The sequence below is a fragment of the Enhydra lutris genome, unplaced genomic scaffold (assembly GCF_002288905.1).
Source record: "Enhydra lutris kenyoni isolate GAN:26980312 unplaced genomic scaffold, ASM228890v2 scaffoldscaffold37, whole genome shotgun sequence".
Lineage (NCBI taxonomy): Eukaryota > Metazoa > Chordata > Mammalia > Carnivora > Mustelidae > Enhydra > Enhydra lutris.
This window is the reverse complement of record NW_019154121.1, coordinates 5,732,280-5,755,255: the sequence shown is the minus strand read 5'-3', so window position 1 is coordinate 5,755,255 and position 22,976 is coordinate 5,732,280. Positions and strand designations below refer to the sequence as shown.

The following is a 22,976-nucleotide window of genomic DNA, read 5'->3' as shown; positions in this document are numbered from 1 at the left end:
TTTCTTCCCATTCAGTTTTCCCTCCATTCCCCTACGGTCCTCTACATATTCCACATATGAGTGAAACCACATGATAATTGTCTTTCTCTGATTGACCTATTTCACTTAGCATAATCCCCTCCAGTTCCATCCAAGTTGATGCAAATGGTAGGTGTTCATCTTTCTGATGGCTGAGAAATAGTCCATTGTATTTATGACTATTTCTTGTAATATAATTTTTAAAGTACAAATGGGTGACCTGATCAGAAATAAGTACAAGTTGCTTTGGGAGCACCGAATAAGGATACTCAGGGCTAGGTCTGTGGTGCTTCCTTGAGACGATATAGGACCTTGAGATGTATGAATTAGCCAGGTGACGACAGGCAGGAAGGGCACTTGCAATAGAATGGACTGTAGGTCAGTGGAGTACTCTGATGTTCATGTAGTTATGACATAATTAATGAATAATTTCTTGTTTATACAAGTAACTTAACAAAAGATACAACTGCTACCATTCTATAAACTTCAACTGAGTAATCCCATCTCAAACTATATTTGGCTTGGTTCCTACAAGAAGAGATGAAAATGGGGAAAAAAAAAACTACATGTGGGTCACATAGTGTAATATGCTCACACCTGCCCTTCAAACCCTGGCAACATTTCTAAAATACAGAAAGGCCCTGAGATGGGTTTGGGAGAGCCTGGAGTCCTCAAAAGACCATGAATTAGGTCCTTCTTTAGAGGTTAGAGCTTCAGGTTTCCCTCACTCTGTTTCTCTCATTTGAAAACTTTAGTTTCTTGATATTATTATCTGAAAACTATCCCATATTTTATGAGACAATACTCCTCAAAATTCTTTAATCTCTGTACTACTGTACTCAGGCAAAGCAAATAAATAAATATAATTTCTGGGAAGCCTGATGCTGACCTTGAAGAGAAATCGGTAAAATATCAGGCTTTTATTAACAATTACAAGGTATTTTTTTTACTACAAATATGAATATATCACTGTTTGCATTCGTAGAAATGAATACTCATTTAAAAGCCAACCAGAATGCATTCTTCGATTACATTACATAGGACAGCATTTGCCTACCCATATCAAAGGATATGAATTGGGGTTATGTGCAAAAGGTCATGCAAACTAAGAAGTTTCAGTTTTAAAAAAGTAAATTAAACAGCTTTGTCTGCTACAGAAAAGTTTCAAAACACCATGGTCTCATATATCTCTAAGAATGCCTTCTAGTACTTTCCAACCTACTTTGACAATGGAAACCTTTGTTTGACTGTACGTTGCAAAGACCCAAACTAGTAGTTCATGAAATACACCTTGGGAAGCAGAGTTTCAAGAGGAAGACTTATACATAGTGGTAGAAAATCTTGCTCTTGGACAAAGTTTCTACAATCTTTGAATCCAATTGTGTCACTAATGGACTAGTAGCAAATATTCATAAACTAGCCTCTGACTTTATATTGCAATGGGAAGAGTGGCATCATATTTTTGGAAAAATGTAGAGTTTTCCACATGATTTAACTTTTAAAGCTTAAGGTAGTTTGAGCATACTTCTCTGAGGTGAAATAGGTCCTGATATGTTTTGAATTTTTAAAATAAAAGCAAAAACCAGATAATACTTCTATGAAACATTTTATGTGTTTAATAACTCACACCCAGGATCAGTTGAATTTGGAGATCCACATTTTTACCTATTTTTTTGGGGGGAGATTATCAGTTTTCCTCTATGTTATAAAGAAAGCTCATGTCACTGCACAAGTGCAAGTAAGTTCTTCCAGAAAGAAAAACTGCTTATGAAACATGCCAATATTTTATGCTCCAACTGAGACATCTGTGCACACAATTGACATTCAGAACTCCCTGGCACACATTATTTTATAAGCCTTTGCATATTTAGCTTTCAAATTCTATTATTATTGTATTTAAAAGAAGTGAAACTTTTTTTTTTGCCCAAATATTATCCACCACCTTTGAAATGCTAAAGTGAGAGCCTTTGAAATGAGTTTTGGAAAAAATCTTGAATAATGCACATCATAGAGATGTAACACTGAAATGAATTCACTCAGTCACTGCCCTTTAGCAGCTGTGTTTCTTCTTATAACCTTTAATTTTAATATTTGCTACTGTATTTTAGTGTAGCTACACAGCCTTCTCTATGAATATGCTTTCTGGATTAGATGGGGTTGCAGAATAATTTTCCATAATAAAGTAGTCATCTGGATCGAATTGTCAGAATCTAATCCTCACAACAGCACTCTTATTGGTTTTGTGAAATGAACAAAGACATCTACTTTGACACACTCAGAGTAGGATTAATACATCCTTCAAATCTCCTGATCACTCCAAAGATTAACAAAAAAATCGCTGCTAACTTTAACCAAAAGACCAGATGTGGAATAATCTCCTGTTTTTCCAGTGAGTGTTGAAAGGCAGAATTAAACAAATGGAGACACATATATATAAATGAGGTTTACATATCCATCTCTCTTTATATATATTTAACTTTGCTTCAGTAGTTTGAAAAGTGACATATTGCTTTTCAAGTTAGAATGATGAATAAGTAATGAGTAAAAACTACTTTGAAGACGATTTATGCTATATTCACTCATATTGGAGATAATCTTTCTTAATATTTAAGTTTTATATTTTCTCAGGAATAAAAGTTAAAGATCAAGCTTCTTTTTCCAGCATGCATAACCTCTATGTTATTCTATTCTCAACTCACATTAGTTCCTAAACAATACCTTGCACAAATCAAAATCTTGGTCCAATTCCTTAATGTTTAATAGAGTAGATGTTTTCCTATATGGTATGAATAGAACTGATGGTAGGTCAGTTAATTTAAGAAAGAAAATAAAATTGGATTAAGAAAATTATACATATGTATACATGCACTACCTGCCTACAAATATACATTAAATGTTGAAACTTAAAACATAAAACTTAAACATTTTATAGCTTATAAATTGCCTTCATTCATAAATCTTCTCATGTTAGTACCAAGGCTTTTCTTTTTAGTATGGTTTTGCTGATGGGAGGTCTCTGAAGTCTTTCTTGCATGAATCACATACATAATGTATCTTCTGTGATTTCAAGTTCTGATTTCATTAAAATGGAATGAAAACCTAAAACACGTTCAAAGCAATCCAAGTGCAAAATCCTCATACTTAATGATAGATGGGCTGATTGATTGCAATTCCCCTTCTGTCTGCCACATAGTAATCTGACAGCATTTAAAAATTGTTTATTGTGAAACATCAAGTACACAAAGTGTCAATAAAAACATAGGTATCATTTAAGGAATAAAAATATAACTAACACTGATGTATAACGACCAGGTTAAGAAATGTAATATTACTAGTACCTTAAGACCCCCTTTTGTTCCACATCCCAGAGGGAACCAGTAGGCCTACTTTAATGATAATTATTCTCTCAGTTTTCTTTACAGTTTCACTGTCCCATATATGTCATTAAATAATATCTTTAGTTTTTCTTTTGTTATTATTTTTTTTAATAAATGGACTAGAGGTGTAAGCATGTTTTTGTGACTTGCTTTTCTTCCGTTTCCTGAGGGTGCACCCAAATGAGGGGGAGGACACTTCACGTGAAATTCTACAGTCAGGTTTTGTTGTTGTTGTTTTGAATACACAGAATTTTATGAATACAAATCTAAACTCATATGAATGCAGACGTTTTGTTATATGTTTTCAAGGAAGAATTTTTCCTCTCTGTAACATGACAGGATTTATTTCATTTTCACCCTTACTCTGCTGGAGTACCAATTTTTAGAGGGGATCTTATGATAGAATCCTCCCCTTTAACATGCCTAGTCTGTATATCCTGTCCCCCACACCCTGTGAAGTTACCACAGTACAGGTTCAAGTTCGCCAGAGTTCAGCAGAAACTGTCAGAGGCAAAGCTGGCGTTGATACTTGCATATGTCCAGGGATTCCTGGTTTTACTTCATTTCTGGGCATGGTATGTTAATCACCTTGGTGACAACTCACTGACCTATTTTTTAAATGCCTCTGTATTTTTTTCTTTCTAAAGTAGATTTATTGTGATTTAAATCACAGGCCATAAAATTTATTCCTTTAATATGTCCAATCAATGATTTTTAGTACTTTTAGAATTGTTCAATCATCACCACTATCTAATATGGGGACACATTCTTCATCCCAGAAAAGACACTTTACCTGTTAGCAGTCAACTTCCTCTCCTCCCACCTCCCTGCCCTAGACAATCGCTAATTTACTTTCTGTCTCTATGGATTTGCCTCTGGACATTTCCTAGAAATGCAGTCATAAAACACATGGTCTTTTGTGACTGTCTCCTTTCACTGAATTAATGTTTTCTAGGTTCTTCAATGCTGTAGCATGTTATCAGTGCTTCATTTCCTTCATTGACAATTAATAATCCTTTAAAATAATATTTTGTTTATCCACTCATCAATTGATGGACACCGAAATGTTTCTGCTTTCAGTTATTATGAATAATGCTGCTATGAATATTCATGGATACATTTTCGAGTGCATATATGTTTTCACATAAATTCTGTTTAACTTTTTGAGGCACTTCCAGACTGTTTTTTTAAAATGGCTGTAGCATTTTACTCTCCCACCAGCAGTATATGAAGATTCCAATTCTTCCACATGCTTGTCAACACTTGCTATTGTCTGTCTTTTTGATTCTAGACATTCCAGTATGTGTGAAGTGATTTTATTTCCCTAATGACTACAAATATTGAGCATTTTTTCATGTGCTATTGATCATTTGTATAACTTCATTGGTGAAAAATTTATTTAGATTGTCCATTTTAAAATTGGTTTGTTTGTGTTTGAGAGAGAGGAAGAGAGAGAGAATCCCGAGCATAGCCCGACGTGGGGCTTGATTTCACAAACCTGAGATCATGACCTAAGCCAAAATCAAGAGCAGGACGTTTAATCAACTGAGCCACCCAGATGCACCATAATTGTGTTGTCTTTTCATTATTAAGTTGTGACAATTCTTTATACATTTTAGATACAAGTCCCTTATCAGATATATGATTTGCAAATATTTTGTCCCATTCTATGGGCTATTTTAATGGTAAATTTTAAGTGAAAACTTGACTGGGCCACAGAGTGCCCAGATTATACATTATTATTGAATGTGTATCTGGGGGCATTTCTGGATGAGATTAGCAATTGAATCAGTGGACTCAGGAAAGTAGATTGCCCTTCCCAATGTGAGCGGGCATCATTCAATCTTTTGAGAACCTGAATAAAACAAAAGAAGGAGGAAGGAGGATCTTTCTTTCTTTCTTTCTTTCTTTCTTTCTTCTTCTTCTTCTTCTTCTTCTTCTTCTTCTTCTTCTTCTTCTTCTTCTTCTTCTTCTTCTTCTTCTTGGCCTCACTTCTTGAGCTGGAACAGCTCATCTCATCTTCTCCCACCCTTGGACTCAGATTCACATCATCATTCCCCTAGTTCTCTGGCTTTCGGGCTCAGACTGAGTTATACCACTAGCTTTCCCTGGTCTCCAGCTTGCAAATGACAGGTCATGGGCCTTCTCAGTTTCCATAACTGCATGAAGGAATTTCTCATAATAAATCTCTCTCTCTCACTCTCTGGAGATAGATAGACAGATAGATAGATAGAGACACAGATATAAACATACAGATATACATACATAGATATATCTCCTATTTGTTCTGTGGGTCTTTTACTCTGGAGATCCCTAAAGCAGCTCTTTATTCATTTTATTGATAGTGGCTTTTTTGAATCACCAAAGTTTTTTATCTTGATGAAGTTTAATTTATCTATTTTTTTCTTGTTGCTTGTGGTTTGGTGTCATATCTAAGAAATTATTGCTTAATCCAAGATCATAAAGATTTACATTATTTTCCCTATGGACTTCACAGTTTTAGTTCTTAATTTAAGTCTATGAACCATCCTGAGTTTACTTTTGTGTATGATATGAGGTAGAGGTAGGTGTCTAGTAGCATTTTTTGCATGTGGATATCCACTGGTCCTAGGATGATTTTTGAAGACTATCTTCCCTCTTTGCACTGTCTTGGCATTTTGTTGAAAATCATTTGATTGTTAATGTTAGGCTTTATTTTTCGAGTCTCAATTCTGCTCTATGGGTCTTTATGTCTTTGCTCATGCCCATACCACATGGTTTTTATTTTTGTAGCTTTTTAGGAAGTTTTGAAATCTTCCTTTTTATTTTTAAATGTAACATTTTTGTTATTTTAGTCAGGAGGACCTTTCAGTATGTTTCATCTACATACTGCCATAAATCTAAATCAATCACTATTTATTTATTCATTTATTTGTAGCAGAATGCCTTCAGTAAGAACTTCAAATTTCTTTCATTTTTCATAATCTACTTCAGGTATACAAAAAGATATTTAAAAATGCAGCAACCATGTAGTCTCCATCCCGCTTAGAAAATAACGTAATTTAAGTCCCCGTGTATACCTTTTCAGTCACATTTCTCTAAATTCCCTCAGTGATGATCACCATCCTGAATTTATGTTTATCATTCCCAAGAATGCCTTATACTCTTATTTACCATCATTTCCAACTGCCTGTTCCCTTGCCATCCTCTGCTATAGAGGCTATAACACAAATTCCTTGACACCCAGCTTCTCTTGATGATCTAAAAGTCCATAGACTCAGGCATGACTAATGAGCATGGGTAAGTCTTTGGGTAGTGTGACTTTTCTCAAATGAAAGTAAAGACTTGCTATAGGCAATCCTTTTTGTTTTTCATAATTTTTCCCTTCCATTTTTCCATTTTGGGACATAGGCATGATGCTGAGGTAACTCTCTTGTCACCACAAGGAGACAAGAATGAAGAAGAAAACTTCTGTTTCTTCATGGCAGAAATGAAGATGGAAATGGCCTGTGTACCTGATAGCATGGGTGGACCAAGTCAGGACTGCCCACCTCAGACCCCTTGTTGCATGAAGGATTTGCGGCATTGTATTGCATCACCCAAGATGTCATGGATTGTAAGACATAGCATTATTTTATATATCATTAAGAAAGAAAAAAGATGCTGGTAACTATACAATAATATAATGCTTTCTTTTCACTTCATTGTCAATGGTAACCTAATTTCATAAACAAGAAAATTTGAAAAACGTGTTTCTAGGAGTCAGTAAAATATTTTTTTAAAAAACCCTTCTTTTGTATGTGCTATGGTGAGTGCTGTGAAGTGTGCTGTAAACCTGGTGATTCGCAGACCTGTACCCCTGGGGCTGATAATACATTATATGTTTATAAAAAATTAAAAAAAAATTACAAAAACAACTTTCTTTTTTTAAATGTTTGTTAGTTGAGTTCTCAAATACTTGCAACTGAACAGTTTCCTAATTGATGCCATTTTATAATAAGTAGACAGATTTAGATTGAAACGAATGTATCTGAAAGCAGGTAGGGAAGAAAATCGGGCTTTGCTAAGAAATCTGCTTTTTGCTCTAGGTTAGCAATCCCAAATGGCTGAGACCCAGAAATCCGCAGGCATGTTGTGTCAGACCTGGGCCTGTTTATTGGCAGACTTCTTCCTTGCCCTTTTCTTGCCTGAGATGTAAGGCTCCAGGCTATGTTCCCCCACCTTCTGGGTCAGCTATGACCAGCTGAGTTCAGCCAGTGAGATGTGTCGCCTGGATAGTGGAAGAAGAGAGGAGGGACAAATTGTATTCCTTCTCCTCCCCCTCTGTCATCAGTAGCATCTCCGCAACTGAAACTGCTCACCAGATCTGGCCCCTACACGACAGGCCAGCCGACGTTGCAGCGTCTGCTTAGTGATGCCTGGCCCCCTGTCTTTTTGTTCTTCCATCCGAGGAGTCTTAGTGGCTTCCTGCTTTTGCTCATCTCAGGATGATGGCCTCACCATCCTTATTTGGTTCAGCTCATCCGTGATCTGTGTAACCTATGCCTTGCATTAAAATCTCTCTGACACTTGGACCATTTAAAGTGGTTTTTTGTTTCCCTGACTAAAAACCAGGGATAATTTTAAAAAGGTGAATTCTCAGTCCTAGGCTGAACGTGCTGCATGCCAAGTCAAACAGATGGGATTCATAGCAGGAGATAGGATTGGAACTTGAGAACTCAAGTCTGATTCCCTGGGCCCCTCCCCAGCACCGAATGTAATACACTCCCTGAGGACGGGGTGATTATTCCCATTGTAAAATGCAGCTGGCATGCATCCTGAGGAAAGAGGGGAGTTTTTAATACTTCTCCTCTCCAGGTCATTGACTTGAAAGCCAGGGACAAAATAGTCTTTACTCTTCTTGTTCAGTAGGAAGTGATCGACACATGTTAGTGTGTCTTCCAAATAGAGCTCATTATTACCTCTTTCACTCTCCACTTGGATACGTTGGGAAAAATAAACATCTTGTGGACTTGGATTGCTGGTTCATCTTGACCCAACAGAGAAGAGTTTACCTCAGGTAGGTGCAACGGAATTGCCTCCTTATGGGGAGGAGGTGAGTGCTTGGGTTAGTGACATTTTGAAATTGAAAATATTGGAAAAAGTGTGTGTGGAATTCAAACAGCTAGAAAAGGACAATAGATATTTGTGGTTTTATTTTAGATCTCTTTCTCTCTTGCTCACTCAACCTCTCTCACCCTCCCTCCTGTCCTTCCTTTCTTCTTTTCTTTCTTTTCCTTCTCTCTTTTTTTTTCTCTGACAATAACAACCTGATTTTCCTTGGGGAAATCACCTCTTTCCCACTCTGAGTTCATATGGTTTGGTGGTATTAACACTAACTCTGCCTCCAGGGAAAAGCATTTGACTCAGTCCTGGCCAATTAGAACACTGATTCTTCTTGGCCAAATCAAAGCTTGTTGAGATGCAAAGCTCAATTTCTTGAAAGGAAAGCATTCATTATTGTTTATGTTGGACTTGGAGTTGTGAGGATGTAAGCCTGGAGCTTTTAGCAACCGTCTTGCCACCATGACAGCTGGGCCTGCCTGAGAATGGAATCAAGGCACAGGGAAGCAAAGGTGAGAAAGAGAAAAGAGCCAATTCTTGATGACATGGTTTACCTTCGGGATTTGTCTGTGCCTAAACCCAGAACTACCTTGTAAAACTTTTTAGTTGTGTCAACCAGTGAATTCTTTCCCTAAGCCTATCTGAGATATGTTTTTTTCCCCTCTTTCTCTTTTCCTTCTTCTTTCCCTCCCATATGCAGAAAGAACCCTAAATATTATTTTTAAAAAATTATGTTCATGCATATCCTGGAGCTGAAGATGACTTAAATTTGGTTAAAAGAGAACTTAAAGGCTATTTCTGTAAATAAACAAAAGCCCTCTTCTTCTTCTTTCTTTCTTTCTTTTCTTTTCTCTTTTTTTTTTTTTAGATTTTGTTTTTAAGTAACCTCTACAGCCACCATGGGGCTTGAACTCACCACCCTAAGATCAAGAGTCGCACGCTCCACCAACTGACCCAGCCAAGTGCCCCAGTCCTCTTATTATTACTGCATGCAAGGCAGTGACTACAGCATTTGTTTTTAAAAATCTAAAGTCAGTGTGTTTTGTTAACTCCCATGATACAATATTTTAGTTATGTTAAAGCTGCCAGTGAAGTTGGTCCTAGGCCACTACTTGTACTTTGTCTATTATAGCAACTTAGAACGTATATTTAAAAGATGTTACACTATCATTTAAACTCACAAACGTTCATTAATACATACCCATGGCGGACACTGTTCAAAGTACTGGTTTCCTCCTTCTTAGCAGGCAAAGTTTTCTTTATGAAATTCTATGATCTCACAGGAAAATGACCTTTTACTATCACATTCCAGCTTTCAACCTTTAGGACTTGATTTGTATTTGGTTGGTGGGCTCATCATCGACACTGCCTGTTTGTGAACAGTCTAGTTCTAGCTTACTATGAGGATTTCTCTCCTTCCTGTTTTAATTTGAAAGGAGATGGCTGCTTTGGGACGTAAAGTTGACTGAAAACCAGAAGATTTTCAAAAGGTTGAACAGTGATTTCTCTAGTTTAAAAATTATAATGCTATTTGAGGATTTTTTTTTTGTGGTTAATTTTCTATTTAGCTTTGAAAAAAAAAAAACCAATCAGAACTTTATAGTTGAAAAGGAATATGGAGCTATTTCAGCCCCATGTTCTCATTTTTGGGTGAGGAAACAATAGTCACAGAGACAGTAAATGGAAATAGATAAAATGTTTAAGAATTTGAATTGCCTTCGTCAACAGCATGGGAAGAAGCAGAGCTCCTGGTTTATTTGTACTTGTTTTTACTCTCATCTCTTCTCTCAAGTCTACTTCCATGGGTACATACTGGGATTCATAGGCAGTTTTAGAATTACATGTTTCTTTCTCTTAATTTGTGTGTATTTTCTTTATTTTTATCAATGTTGATTTTCTTTCTTTACTATCAAACTTTCCAGAGTCACTGGACAGGGACCCTACAGAATGTCAATTTTATCATTGCTCCATGAATAACACGAGTAAAGAGGATAATGCCACACATCCTTCTGGCAGGGGGGGGAGGGAAAATGGAACTGCAGCAACATACTTCAACAGGGGAGCAAGAACCTTGGTAGGAACGATTCCCATCACCTCCTCCCACCTTTTTCTTAACCTCTTTGACTCTCAAGAAGGAATGTGTAAATGCGTTCCCGTGAAGCTGTGTTTACCTGGCCTTGTGTTCACTCAGACTGGCCTGAACAAGTGCCCCGGCAAAGGTCCACCATGCCTGAGGCTTAGGGAGTGTGTCTTCGGTATTTAGTGGTGCTGTGCATACAGGATTTTAATACAAACCTTCTAAGTGGACTAACGAACACTGAAAGAAGATTAGGCAACATTTCACTAGTAGGAGAAGCTTCCCAGAGAATAAATCTGCCCATCACTATTAATAGTTCTCCGAAAATTTCTGTGATATAGCAACAATATTGTTGGTGACTGAAAGTATGATTTCATACAAGAGAACCACTTCCGAATGTTTTAAAACTATTTTTTAACACATGAAATTACACACAATACAAAATCCTTGTTTTACAAGTTGAAATCTTTACAGTCATGGGTGCAGTTACAGTAATGCAAGTAGTATTAGTGCATTCACTTAGAGCAGGGTTATTTATCTTCATTGGGCTGAACACAAAGCCAAGAATGAATTATTTGCCTAAACTGCTTTCTAGTATTTGAATAAAAAAAAGAAAGAAAAATGACTTCTACCTCCTGTAATAATATGTCAGAATGATAAACAATGCCAACAATTAAGTAGTCTGGTATCTCTATAAATGGGAGATTGGATTCCAGTAGCTTTTACATTGTAAATCTTAAAGTTTTAGCCACATTCTGTCTATCAAATTGTCATCATCTCAGCTTTCAGGAAAATTACATCATCTTTGGTCATAGGCTGCCAAAAAAACAGAAACTATAGACTACACCATTTTTCCCCAAAGACTCCTGTATTTTAATGAATAGCTGAATAAATAGACATTAATTATGAAATTCACATTAAGATAGAAGAAAATCCAAACATTCTGATTGCTTAATCTCTTAGATTTGATAGCTACTACAAAACATACTATTTATGTTAGGGTAGAGAAAAGCTGAATCACAGGAGTGTAACTGGGAAGTGCTGGCCGTTATGTACAGTAACATGGAGGAGTCATAAAATAAAAGTGTTTGTATGTACATATTTTTTTCCTTTTTTTTGCATGGAGAAACACTGTTTTATAAAATGGGAAAACACACAGTAGACCACATGCAACAAGGACCAATACAATGTGCACAGCAGTAGGATCAAATAAGACAAAAGAACTAAAGGTTTAAAAACAATTTGGGAGAGGGAAAAAAAAAAAGAAAAAATTGAAACCTGGAATGCTTTGTTCTTGAGGTTTCAGAATATAAATTTGTCACACAAGCCTCTTGATAGTTTTCAAAAGTTCCCACTTGACCTCTTACGGTTTAAGTGTAGAGCTAAAAATAAACCATCATATTATACAAAACTTTGTATATTAGCATACAAAAGGTAACAATTTACTTTTTGTATAAAATATAACCTTTTGATAGTATATTTATTTCACATATGTATAAATATAACCCAAAGAATATGTTTTAAGTATTTCTACCAAAATATTCTTTACAAAAGTTTACAAAAGAAGTCATTTATTCATATTTACAACCTAGCACAGAAAAGATTCCAGGCCAGAGACGTTGGTATTGTGTAAAAGAAGAAGAGTGCTTCTAGACAGTTTAAGGGTTGACAGAGGGCTTTGTAGAACTTTCAAAATATGATCTTTTTAGAACAGATACTGAAAGACTTAGTTATTAAATGAGTCCAGTTAAATTACACCTGATAATTGACTATGCAGGTGTATAACTAAAAAGGCTGAAGATAACTTATGTTCTTCTGTAATGAGGAAAATGATAGTGATGTTTTGCATCCATTCCAAATCAGCACACGTCCTCTCCGTTTTATAGCTGATCTGTGTGTGGGTTCTGAGGTGACAGGACTCAACAAAAACTCTTTGTTTGATACAGTGCTCGGCCCTGAGGGAGAAAACCTGGATACACAGGTTCATCTAGCATGTGGTGACGATACACCACATCAGGGAGCCAAGAATGGATACATTGCTACTGGAACGGATCACATTCTCTTTAGCTGTTCACCCAAATATGCCCAAATCAGGACAGATTGTTTTCTCTCTCAATTACGCTTTCCTTCAAACCCTGTCAAATAGATCTGTATCCAACCATACCCACCATTTCTTGTCCTGATCTTCTGTTTCTTATCTCCAATCCAAACAAGATACCTTCTTCTCTCCGTTTTCTTACAAATCAGTCTCTGGTCATCAAAATAAGCAGGGAAGACAAGGCTTAATTTCACTCAACATGGGAACTAACCAGCAGGCATCATCACAATAAGCAACACCCCAGGTTATCTGTGGCTAGATAAATCTCCTTTGTAGCCATGTCCAGTGGGATGTTTTCTTTTTGAAATAGTGAAATCTGATGCAGACAGGTATGCACCAATATTTCAGTATGATTAGGACAAGTTGTGATTGTATCTAAGACTTGGAAATGGACTCAGGAATGGGTTGTGGAAACCCAAATAAAGTTGGAGAGCTCTGCAATCTTGTCTCATCACCGGACACGGCATGTTGCTGAAGTATGGCGTATGTGGGACAACTGACCAAGTGAGAGGTGAATCTGGGGAAGAAACTCTATGATCCATTGGATGTTCTCTAGTTTCTCGGGCTCTCCTCTACTTGCAGAACTGTTTGGTTACTCCAAACAAGTTATAACATGTTATAACATCCCAATCTACCCTGGACATTTTAGGAAAATTAAAGGAAAAGACAAGAGTGGGAAGATTAAACCACACTGACTACCTATTAGAGCAAACGAAGGAATTTGTTCCTTGTTGCTGGGAACTGGTACCTCCGTATGACGTGGGGTTTAACTAGCCACAAGCTCTATTACTTTTCTTTTAGGGAGGAAAGGAACTCGGGAAACCTATTTTACACAACTGATTACACGTCAACATCACAGTTCTGTTTGGGCAAACTGGATACTGTGTCCTGGAGTTTAGATAGGGAAGAGTGATCCCAAGATTTTACTTTTGGGTTGGAGACTTAAAACAACCATTTGAACCAAGCACTGTAGTTACTTTCTGCTTCCATGTGTAAGCCAAGGTATCTTCACGTAGTCCAACTAAAAGTCAAGAGTTTGGCCTTTACAGTGTCCTTGTAAAATACTGCCTTTTTGTGTGTGGAGTTTATTAATTGTCTCCCTCTTCTCCTTTAGGAGTTGTTTCCCAAGATCTCATCAAGATTGATATCTTTCATCCAGTCGTCATTACCAGGCTCTGTCTTCAATAAGGAATCAATGAAATCAGCATCGCTGTTCAGGGCAGGGCCCATGTTATCCGTCTGTTGGTTGAGAAAGTCAAAAGCTAAGTCACCACTGTGGTCGGTTCCTTGAAAAGCTCTGGAACTTTGGTTGGGTGAAGGGAAACTGCCTGGTGTTAGGGATGGCGGCTGGCTTATGCCTGTCCTCGACTGACTCAACCCTGTTGCTGACTGGTTCAAATTAGGCAATATTTGTGTGCTGAGCTGATTGGGTCTGAGGTTCAGACTTCTCAGTGGACCCATCGTTTGTCCGTTTAATGGCTGGCTCATTTGGTTCATGGGTCTCATCTGCACCGCTGGTGTTAACTGGTTAGGAGGAGCCACTGGCCTCTGGGAAAACTGCTGGCTGCCTATTGCCTGTGGCAGGGACTGGTTTGGAGTGTAGGCAGCAGGTGTCCCTGTGGGGAAGCGGACCGCAGTGGACTTCAGGGCTTCCTGCTGTTTGGTTGTTGCTTCTTGAGAGGCCCAGTTTGGTGTTGTTGAGCTGGATGTGATCATTACGTTTGACGTTCTCTGTGCTGGCATGCTGGCCATGGTATGGGTTAAATTTGGTCTTAGTTGTGAATTGCTAACAGGCCCAGCTCCAAAAGTGGCCACGTTATTATTATTACTTGCCCCCAAGGTAGGTTGCCGTGGCATCAGAGGGTTGTTTTGATTTGCTATCAGTTGGTTTGGGTTCCTCTGCTGGGTCAGCTGAGTCACTCCTGAAGGGACGCTGTACGTGCCAGGCTGACTGCAAGGCAGAGTTCCATACATCCCCATGTTCTGAACTCCTGTGGGTAACGATGGCATTCTTGTCCCATGGGAAGTAGACATGAGGCTGGAGTTCGAAGTCAAAATGGTATGTGTGGAAACTGGGTTTGCCAAAGCCTGATTAGAGTTTAAACTCACGGTAGATGAGCCACCTGAGAAAGAGAAGATAATTACATTAGTTCATAACCACATATTTTATAGCAATTTGCAATAACTTATCCACTCTGAAACTGTTTTCAGGTATAAAACAAATAGAAATAACCATCATGCCATCTTTTATAAAAGGAGTAAGACAGCTTTGAGAGGCAAGTATTCCCTAGGTCATCCCTTGGTCAAGATTTTGTATAATATAGAGAAAAAGGCATAAAATGGCTCTAGCTTTTAGGTTTTACTTTACTCCTCTTCTGGAGTCACCGAGGGGAGGTGATAGTCAATCTTTCTTTCATTTTGAATTAGCTTTATCTGTTCCAAGACCAAAGACTAGAACTTTGATTAACCAGCTGCTGTGCAATCCAGGCTACTGGTTACCCCAGAATCCAAATGAGAAAGTGTGGAAGAATCCTACACATGGCTGCTAGATTCCGCACCTCTGGCCTTGAACACCATGTCCAGTTATTCATCCGCATCATCCCCATTCAAGAAGCTTCCTTGAGTGGCCCCCAAGTGTCCAAAGGGAAAATTCCCATCTCTTTAAATGTCTGGAATTCAGGGTGTCCATGTTCCAGTGGTGATTTCCACGTGGAAAGCCCTCTGCCCCAGGAGGTAGAATTACTATTGCTTTGTTATCCACATACCACAAACCACCTTTGCTCATGCCAGTTTCCTTTCATATGATGCCCTTCTTTACTCTCTGAACCCCACTTTTCCTTCAAAGCTCAGGCCAAAGTCTAAGCTCCTTCATAGAGCTTTGCCTGATACTCCAGCCTGCTCTTTGCAGAGGGATTTGCTCTTGGAAGCTTTTGTTCAGCACTTAGCTTTTGTATTGGGAAATCCATGGAACCTCAAAGTGGAACCATCAATTGTAGGCTGCCCTTTAGGGAGGCACCACATATCGGACAGTGATGAGTCAACACGTTAAAACCCTCCTGACTTGGGGCAATCATGGAGAGCCATCTTGAGAAGCAAAAATGGAATGTCAGAAAGATACAAGTAAGGGCTTGGTAGATGATAAGTTCCATGGGGGAAAGCATTTTTGCCCGTTCGGTTCACTGTGCTATTCTCTAAGTCTAGTGGAGTGCAAAGTAGGTATTTGCTTGATATTGAATGAATGAATGAGTAAATGAGAGATTGAATTAAATATGTAACTTGGAGAAAGATACTCTTTCAAAGTACTCTCCCTGCACAGGTGCAGGGAGGCCCAGAGAATCAGAAATACTAAGAAACGAGAATGGGACACACATGGAAATATCAGAACAGCATTGTAGAAGAAGAACATGGCTGTAGTTGTAGCTCTAGGGAAGCCTGGAACTGTTTGGGGATAACTAGCATGGCATACAGTCTGACAGGCTGAAGTCCTTGTTGCTTGTTTTAATATGTCTCCCACTAGACTACGGACCCCTCAAAGGCAGGAACAGTCTCTTGTATCTCCCTGTATATCCAAACTGAGCACACAGCCCTGACCTGGGAGGGCAGGAAGAGCTTGATAAAGAGGGATCAGAGTCGGGTATGAGATGCTGGGACAGTAAAAAGCTGACAGACAGCTGATAAGGGTAAGCAACAGCATCTTGGTATCTAAGGGTTTCATGAGAAGGGAAAGGACACTATGAAAGTGCTATGAGAAAAAAATTAGAGGTTTTTTTTTAAGATTTTAAAAAACTTATTCATGAGAGACAGAGCGAGAGAGAGAGAGAGAGAGAGAGAGAGGCAGAGGGAGAAGCAGACTTCCAACGGAGCAGGAAGCCCAACATGGGACTTGATCCCAGGACCCTGGGATCATGACCTGAGCTGAAGGCAGACACTGAAGCAACTTAACCACCCAGGTGCCCCAGATTTAAAGGTTTTAAAAATCATTCCCCGTAGGTGCCCTCTATTTTGACAAAATGCCCTGAGAAGGTTTACGAGGAGAGCAATAGTTTCAAACAACCACAATAGACAGAATTTCCATAAAGGTCACAAAATAGTAATCACAGTTAGTATTTAGAAGTTCCTAACATGTGGTGAAAATTGTTCCATGTGCTCTTCTTCATACATCATTTCTAATGTTAACATCTGGGCAAGGTGATTATTATTGCACTGAGATTAAAGCAGAAAATGACGAAAAGAGTGTGTTGTGCTTGTTGCTTATTTCATTCTCAGAAGACATGGGAAGTACAATGCTCTGAGTACTGGTTCTTATCCATTTGGGGATTGGCAACTGGATGCCAAGGATCCACCCTTAGGAAAAGTCCCATGTGTACTGTGAAACAGACTCGTAGGTGCCTACCAAGCATCCAGTCTCCCTGTCTCCTTTAGAAACGGACCCTTGATTTTGCAGCAATATGCCCAGCTGAAAAACCATATTTCCCAAGCTTCCTTGGTGATGGAAGGATCCAGATGAATACATTCTGGCTAGAACCAGAAGTTATTAGGTAAGAGTCCAAGAAACCTATTTTATTTTTGTTTAAGATTTTATTTATTTGTTTGAAAGAGAGAGAGAGAGCGCACAAGCAGGGGTAGCAGCAGAGGGAGAGGGAGGCTGCTGAGCTGAGCAGGGAGCCCAATGAGGGGCTTGATCCCAGGACCCCGAGATCACAACCTGAGCCAAAGGCAGACACTTAACTGACTGAGTCACCCAGCTGACCCTCAAGAAGCTTCTTTTAAAAAGAGAATCTCACTCATTTGGGAGGGCGTTCTACCTCTTCCCTTCTTTCGTCCTTCTACCTGGAATGCAACGTGAAGAATGGTGGTGTGTTGGTCTCAAGGCAACCCTTAGGGAGGAAACTCCACGTGAAAGAAGGTGGAGCAGAAAAACAAAAGATGCCTGGACCCCTGACAACACAGTACAGCCACCTAATCAGCCTGAGGCTGCTATCCTTGAGATTCTTTTATATGAAAGCGAAAAGAAAAGCCCAAACACCCACGTTGAATTTTGTATTATATTTCCAAAACTCCGAGCTTCCCTTGAACCCACCGATAGGCCGTGTTGTAAGAAGCCATGTTCCAAAGGAACTTCCATCTTGTCTTTCGGCCATGCTGAGGACAAGTGGAGACAAGTGGATCAGGCTTCATGCAAGCTCCAAGAGAGAGGAATGTCTGCTTACCTTACATGATCTGGGTCAGGATACCTTGCTGGGAGGAGAATGGTCAAACTGAGGAGTTAGAAAATATTTAAGTTCTCTTGAACTCTCAGAGGTAATTTGAAGGGCAGTGAAATATGTGAATAGAGGACAAGAATCAGCAGGAAATGAAGAAAGGACTAAAAACCACTCAAGTTCCATCTTGATCTGAAAGTTAAATGGGAACTAGTGCAGGATTCTAAGAAAGATGTTATATTTCCAAATGAGGCAGGAGAGGAGGAGATGTTAAAAACTGAATAGTTTTTTTCTTCTACAGTTATGATTTTTACTGATTTTTAAAAAGATTTTATCTATTTATTAGAGAGAGAGATAGCAAGAGAGAGAGCACGGGCAGGGGCAAGGAGTAGAGGGAGAGGGAGAAGCAGAGGGAGAGGGAGAAGCAGAGAGAGAAGGAGAAACAGACTCCCCACTGAGCAGGAAGTCCAATGTGGGGCTTGATCCAGGACTCTAGGATCATGACCTGAGCCAAAGGCAGATGCTTAGCTGACTGAACCACCCAGGACTCCCTATTTTTACTGATTTTTAAGAATACTCACCAGAATACTGAGCAGCGTTCGGCTGCATATTGCCCGTGTTTCTTCTTTGGTCTTTGTAATCTGGGGGTGGCCTTGTCAAATGTCTATTTATCTGATCCTGTGGAGCAATCTTCTCCTTGAAGACACAAATAAAAACATATTAAGTTGCATGTTTCCTTTCCCACTTGTAAACATTTATAGACTGTCATTCAAAAAAGTAAGTCTGCAAGAACAACTTTGCAGCTGTAGCTGTGAATCATATACCTTATTTACTAGTGTTACTTCAGAGACAGGTCTTTTCAATTTCAATGAATTTCCTGTGGGGAACTATAATTCCAACTCTCCTTAACACTCAGTGTGTGTTTTGGGTCTAGCAACTAACCTCATTTTCTTTATTTTGCAATTAGATTTCAGGGAGAGCTAAATTCCTAAGATTTTTGAGATGGTGTTTCTAGTTTTATTTTGTAGCACATCTGAGATGCTTTGGTACCTATTATTTAATTCTGATCCCATGGAGTGTGGCAGGCATAGAAGTAGGTTAACAGAGAAAATACAGAACACTTGGAAATTATATATTTTTATTTGTTAAATCTGGCAACCTTAGAGAGGAGGAGATGCCTGGGGATAATCTATCAGGATTGGTGGGGGCACTATACACATATTACTCAATTTTCCCCTTCTAAAATCACTCTTGAAATAGGAGTAATTATTTCCACTTAATAGATGAAGAAATGGAAGCTTCCTTAGGCCAAGTAACTTGCCAAAGATCCGAGTGGTAGAACAGAAATCAAATCCTGACTCAAAGATTCTGGTCCTTTCCCTGCCACACAATACACTATTTGCTTCCCTGTTCTCTGTGCCCCATTCTCAAAGCACAGAAGTCTCCTAGGACCCCTTCTTTTCTTCCTTCTGGAATCAGCCACCTTTAGATCTCTAGAATAGGTGAGTTTGGGAGCTAAGAGAGGAAATAGGTACGTTCTTTTTATATTTTCAATGCCTTTAGTCAAAGACCACCAGGAACACACCTGCTGGGTTTACTACTCATTGCAGCAAGGGAGAACTCACATCATGGGGGGACCCTGGGGTGCCTCAGCACTAGAGCGTTAGAAAGAACCTTGATTGGATGATTTAGGGAGGGTCTAAGTAGGCAATGATTTGTTCTAGGTTGTAAGCTGTCAAAGTGAGGTTGATTCTATCATTGAGTAAAGAAGCAGCCATTGCTCACTTAGCAAAAGGCGGGGGTTGGTATTTTGTGGGTTACAGAGTGACCTTGTGTCTGTGTTTAGATCAAACTATGAAGTGGCCTTATTGTGTCTCATTTTATCATGGTCTCCAAGTAACCCCATCTGAACTTGGTATCCTATCAGATGGTTCACGTCTGACAAAAGCAAAAATGGCCCGGCTGCGAGCGTCATATCAATCTGGACTCTTATCAGTCTTTCTCATCATGGATCAGGAAGTTTTTAGAATTGCTTTACTGAAGCATTGTATGCACCCCAAAGCAACCTCCATTTTCAAAGATAGACATAACTGGCATAGGTAGAAAGAGAACAATCAATAAATAGAAAATTGTGTAAAGATAGAGGGATAAATTAGATGGAGGCCAAATGTGCACTGGCCAAGTTCCCAAGATCCCACTTGAACCATGTACTTCTCAGTTCCTTAAAACAACAACAAACCAAGTTCAAATTTTTGTTTCTAAGAAAAAAACTTGAAAGACTCACAGGGGTTTTGGGGCATCAAGTAATTCGTATAAAACACGATTTTGATGAGCTAAGTGTAAATGAATCAGAAACATATGGATTACATTTCTTTTAAATATGGGTTTACAAATGAAGGAAAAAAGTGGTTGGTGAAAGTCTTTATGGTTTTGCCTAAACCCTAAATGTTTAAGAAACAGCTTGAGATGTTCCATGAACCCAAATGCGGTGATGTTCTATCCTGCCTGTTGTAAAATATTGTGCAAGCTGACAAGTTTTATTTTTTTGCCAAGCATGGGACTTTCTGAATTCTTCTCTTTTTCCAAAAGCATCTATCATTTTTTTTCTTATGTCAGTAGGTGTTTCTGCTGTTTATATTGAATAAACAGGATTTGTGCATGGGTGCACGTGCGTGTGTGTGTGAGAGAGAGAGACAGACAGAGACAAAGATAGAGATAGAGACAGGATCAGGCTCTTGGTTCCCCATTAAGGACTAGATCTCAAATCTGAACTTATTTTTATGTATATTCAATGTACTTACTGACTTCTTATTTCCCCGAGGGCTCAGTTAGATTGTTCCGAGGGTTAACAACACATCTCTGGAAACCTGAGTTTCTTGAACTACTTGCTCACCAGTGAGTTACATTTAATGGCCTGGCATATGGACTCTTCATGGGAATGGCTGTGTCATCCTGCATGCTCAGGAGTAGCGAAGACCAGACTGCAGCACGGAAGGCAGACTGCTCCCAGTCCCATTCTTTGCAAGAGGATGACCGCCCCATTCTGGCTAAGTGTAAACTCACAGGCCATCTCTGAGGCTACTTCTGCGGAATGTGAAATTGAACTTCTCAACTAATGCCTCATGATCTTGGACCCAGTAATTCAACCCAATAATCTGGACCTGAAAACCCCCTCGAGAAATAATCTCTGTTGTGCTTATCTGTCCTGCTTCAGTTTTGCCATCTCAAAATCTGACACGTAGATAAATCTAGGACCTCCCTCATAACTCCGATCAGAAGGACTAATCCTTTACCACTGTAAAGGCTGGGCGTGGCCCCTGGCCCACAGAAGGTGCACAAAATGTGTTGGTTACCATGACGCCCATAATCTTACGTATGACTCGACTCATCTTTCCTCTTTGTGCTTCTTTGGTGAGAGAATAACAGGGAGTAAGGATGATGCACTTTCATGAGAAAATGTCTCAATTTAGGCGCCTTTCTGGACTTGCCAACTGACTGGAAATGACTACAAAGCATATGCTAATGTAAAGCCATATCAAAGACTGTTTCTTCCTGGATATGCTAACAAGCACAGGCACCCTCAATGGCATCCAAACAAAGAGAAATGTGGAAATGTGAATGGTTTATAAAAATCACAAAAACAGCAGTCCCATTTCTCATTCACTGCCCTTTGCACCTGTCTCAGTGGTGACTCAACTGGGGCCCAAGGAGAGTTCAGCCAGTGCCAGGACATGATCCTTGGGGCACATTTCCTTGCCTTTGAATCAGAGCTGAAAATCCAGAAATTCAACCTCTGCGTGTTATAATTCAACACATGAGAAGGACTGATGGGAATGATGAGAGTCAGTCTTAGATTGTATGTTTTTCTCTCCTGCTGCCCTTGTTTCTAAGCTATTTAGATGACAAAGATAAAAAAAAAAAAAAAAAAAAAAAAAAAGGGAGGGAGTTGGTGGGACAGCTGGAGTTTCCAGAATTACAGGAGACTTATAGAAGGAATTAGTTGTGTTGATTTGTGATCTAGTCTGTGGCACCCCTACCCTTTGGGCAGTACTCAAGGTCACCAGTAAATTTGTTGCTCACTATTCCTTATTCGTCCCTCACTATTTCTTCTCACCTACTCTAGACCCCGAAATTATTCCGTTTGTCATTCCTTAAAATTAATGAATGATTATGTTACTATTTATACTATTTTGTTTTTTCAGTGTTCCAAAATTCATTATTTATGCACCACACCCAGTGCTCCATGCAATACGTGCCCTCCATAATGCCCACCATGAGACTCACCCAAACCCCTACCCTCTCCCCTCCAAAACCCTCAGTCTGTTTCTCAGAGTCCACAATCTCTCCTGGTTTGTCTCCTCCTCCCATTTCCCCCCATTCATTGTGAATTAAATATTTCAGAATTTAATCTCAAACCCATCAATAAATACACACCTAGGCTGGACCTTTTGTTGTCTAGCTCCTCCTCACCTACTCTATCCATCAGAATCCTGCAGTCTTCAAGGTCAAAGTCAAAGTCAAATTGTACCTCTTCTGGGAGACTTTCCTTAATCTCTCCAGGCTGGATGATATCTTTGCTCCATTACCTTTCCCGGTACTCTGTTCATACTTTATTGTAATGCAAATCTGAGTTTGGTGCTTCCTTGTTTCAAATCCTTAAAGTCCTTGCCATTGCTTTTCAGAGAATGTAAATTTATCAAGCTCTAGCCTCTCCTCTCTGGCCTCCTTGCCAATTATTTTCCTAATCCTCTACAGCCATCTACTATATCACATGGAGTATACGTTATTGCCCCCGAGTCTTTGAATATGCTGGTTCTTCCGGCTGGAAAGCTCTCCTCCTCTTTACCCCATCACCTACTTCACCTTCAGATCTTCAGTAGATAAAACATCCTCTCTGAAACCATCTCTAGTATTTGCCACATCACAGCATTTAATCACCTGCCTTTTGCCTATTTATATCACATCCCTGTGGGCTCTATGCTCCTTAAGGACAAAGGCAGGGTCTCTTTTATTTATAGCCATTAATATTTACCGAATGAATGATAGCACCCATCACACCCTAGATTTCTGACTTTTATTACAAAGCTCCTTGAGTATAAACATTTTCTATTTTGTTTGTCACA

At 39.1% G+C, this 22,976-nt stretch overlaps 1 protein-coding gene across 1 annotated transcript in view; it reads right to left on the bottom strand.

Moving 5' to 3' along the window:
• Positions 1-10,958: 10,958 nt before the first annotated feature.
• Positions 10,959-22,976, bottom strand: part of LOC111154352 (mastermind like transcriptional coactivator 2) — a 350,497-nt gene continuing 338,479 nt past the window's right edge. The window contains exons 4-5 of the mRNA XM_022513911.1: positions 18,435-18,549; positions 10,959-14,775 (exon numbers count right to left, since the gene is read on the bottom strand). Coding sequence (XP_022369619.1) covers positions 13,763-14,775; positions 18,435-18,549 — 1,128 coding nt within the window. The 3' untranslated portion in view covers positions 10,959-13,762. The remainder of the gene's footprint in view (positions 14,776-18,434; positions 18,550-22,976) is intronic.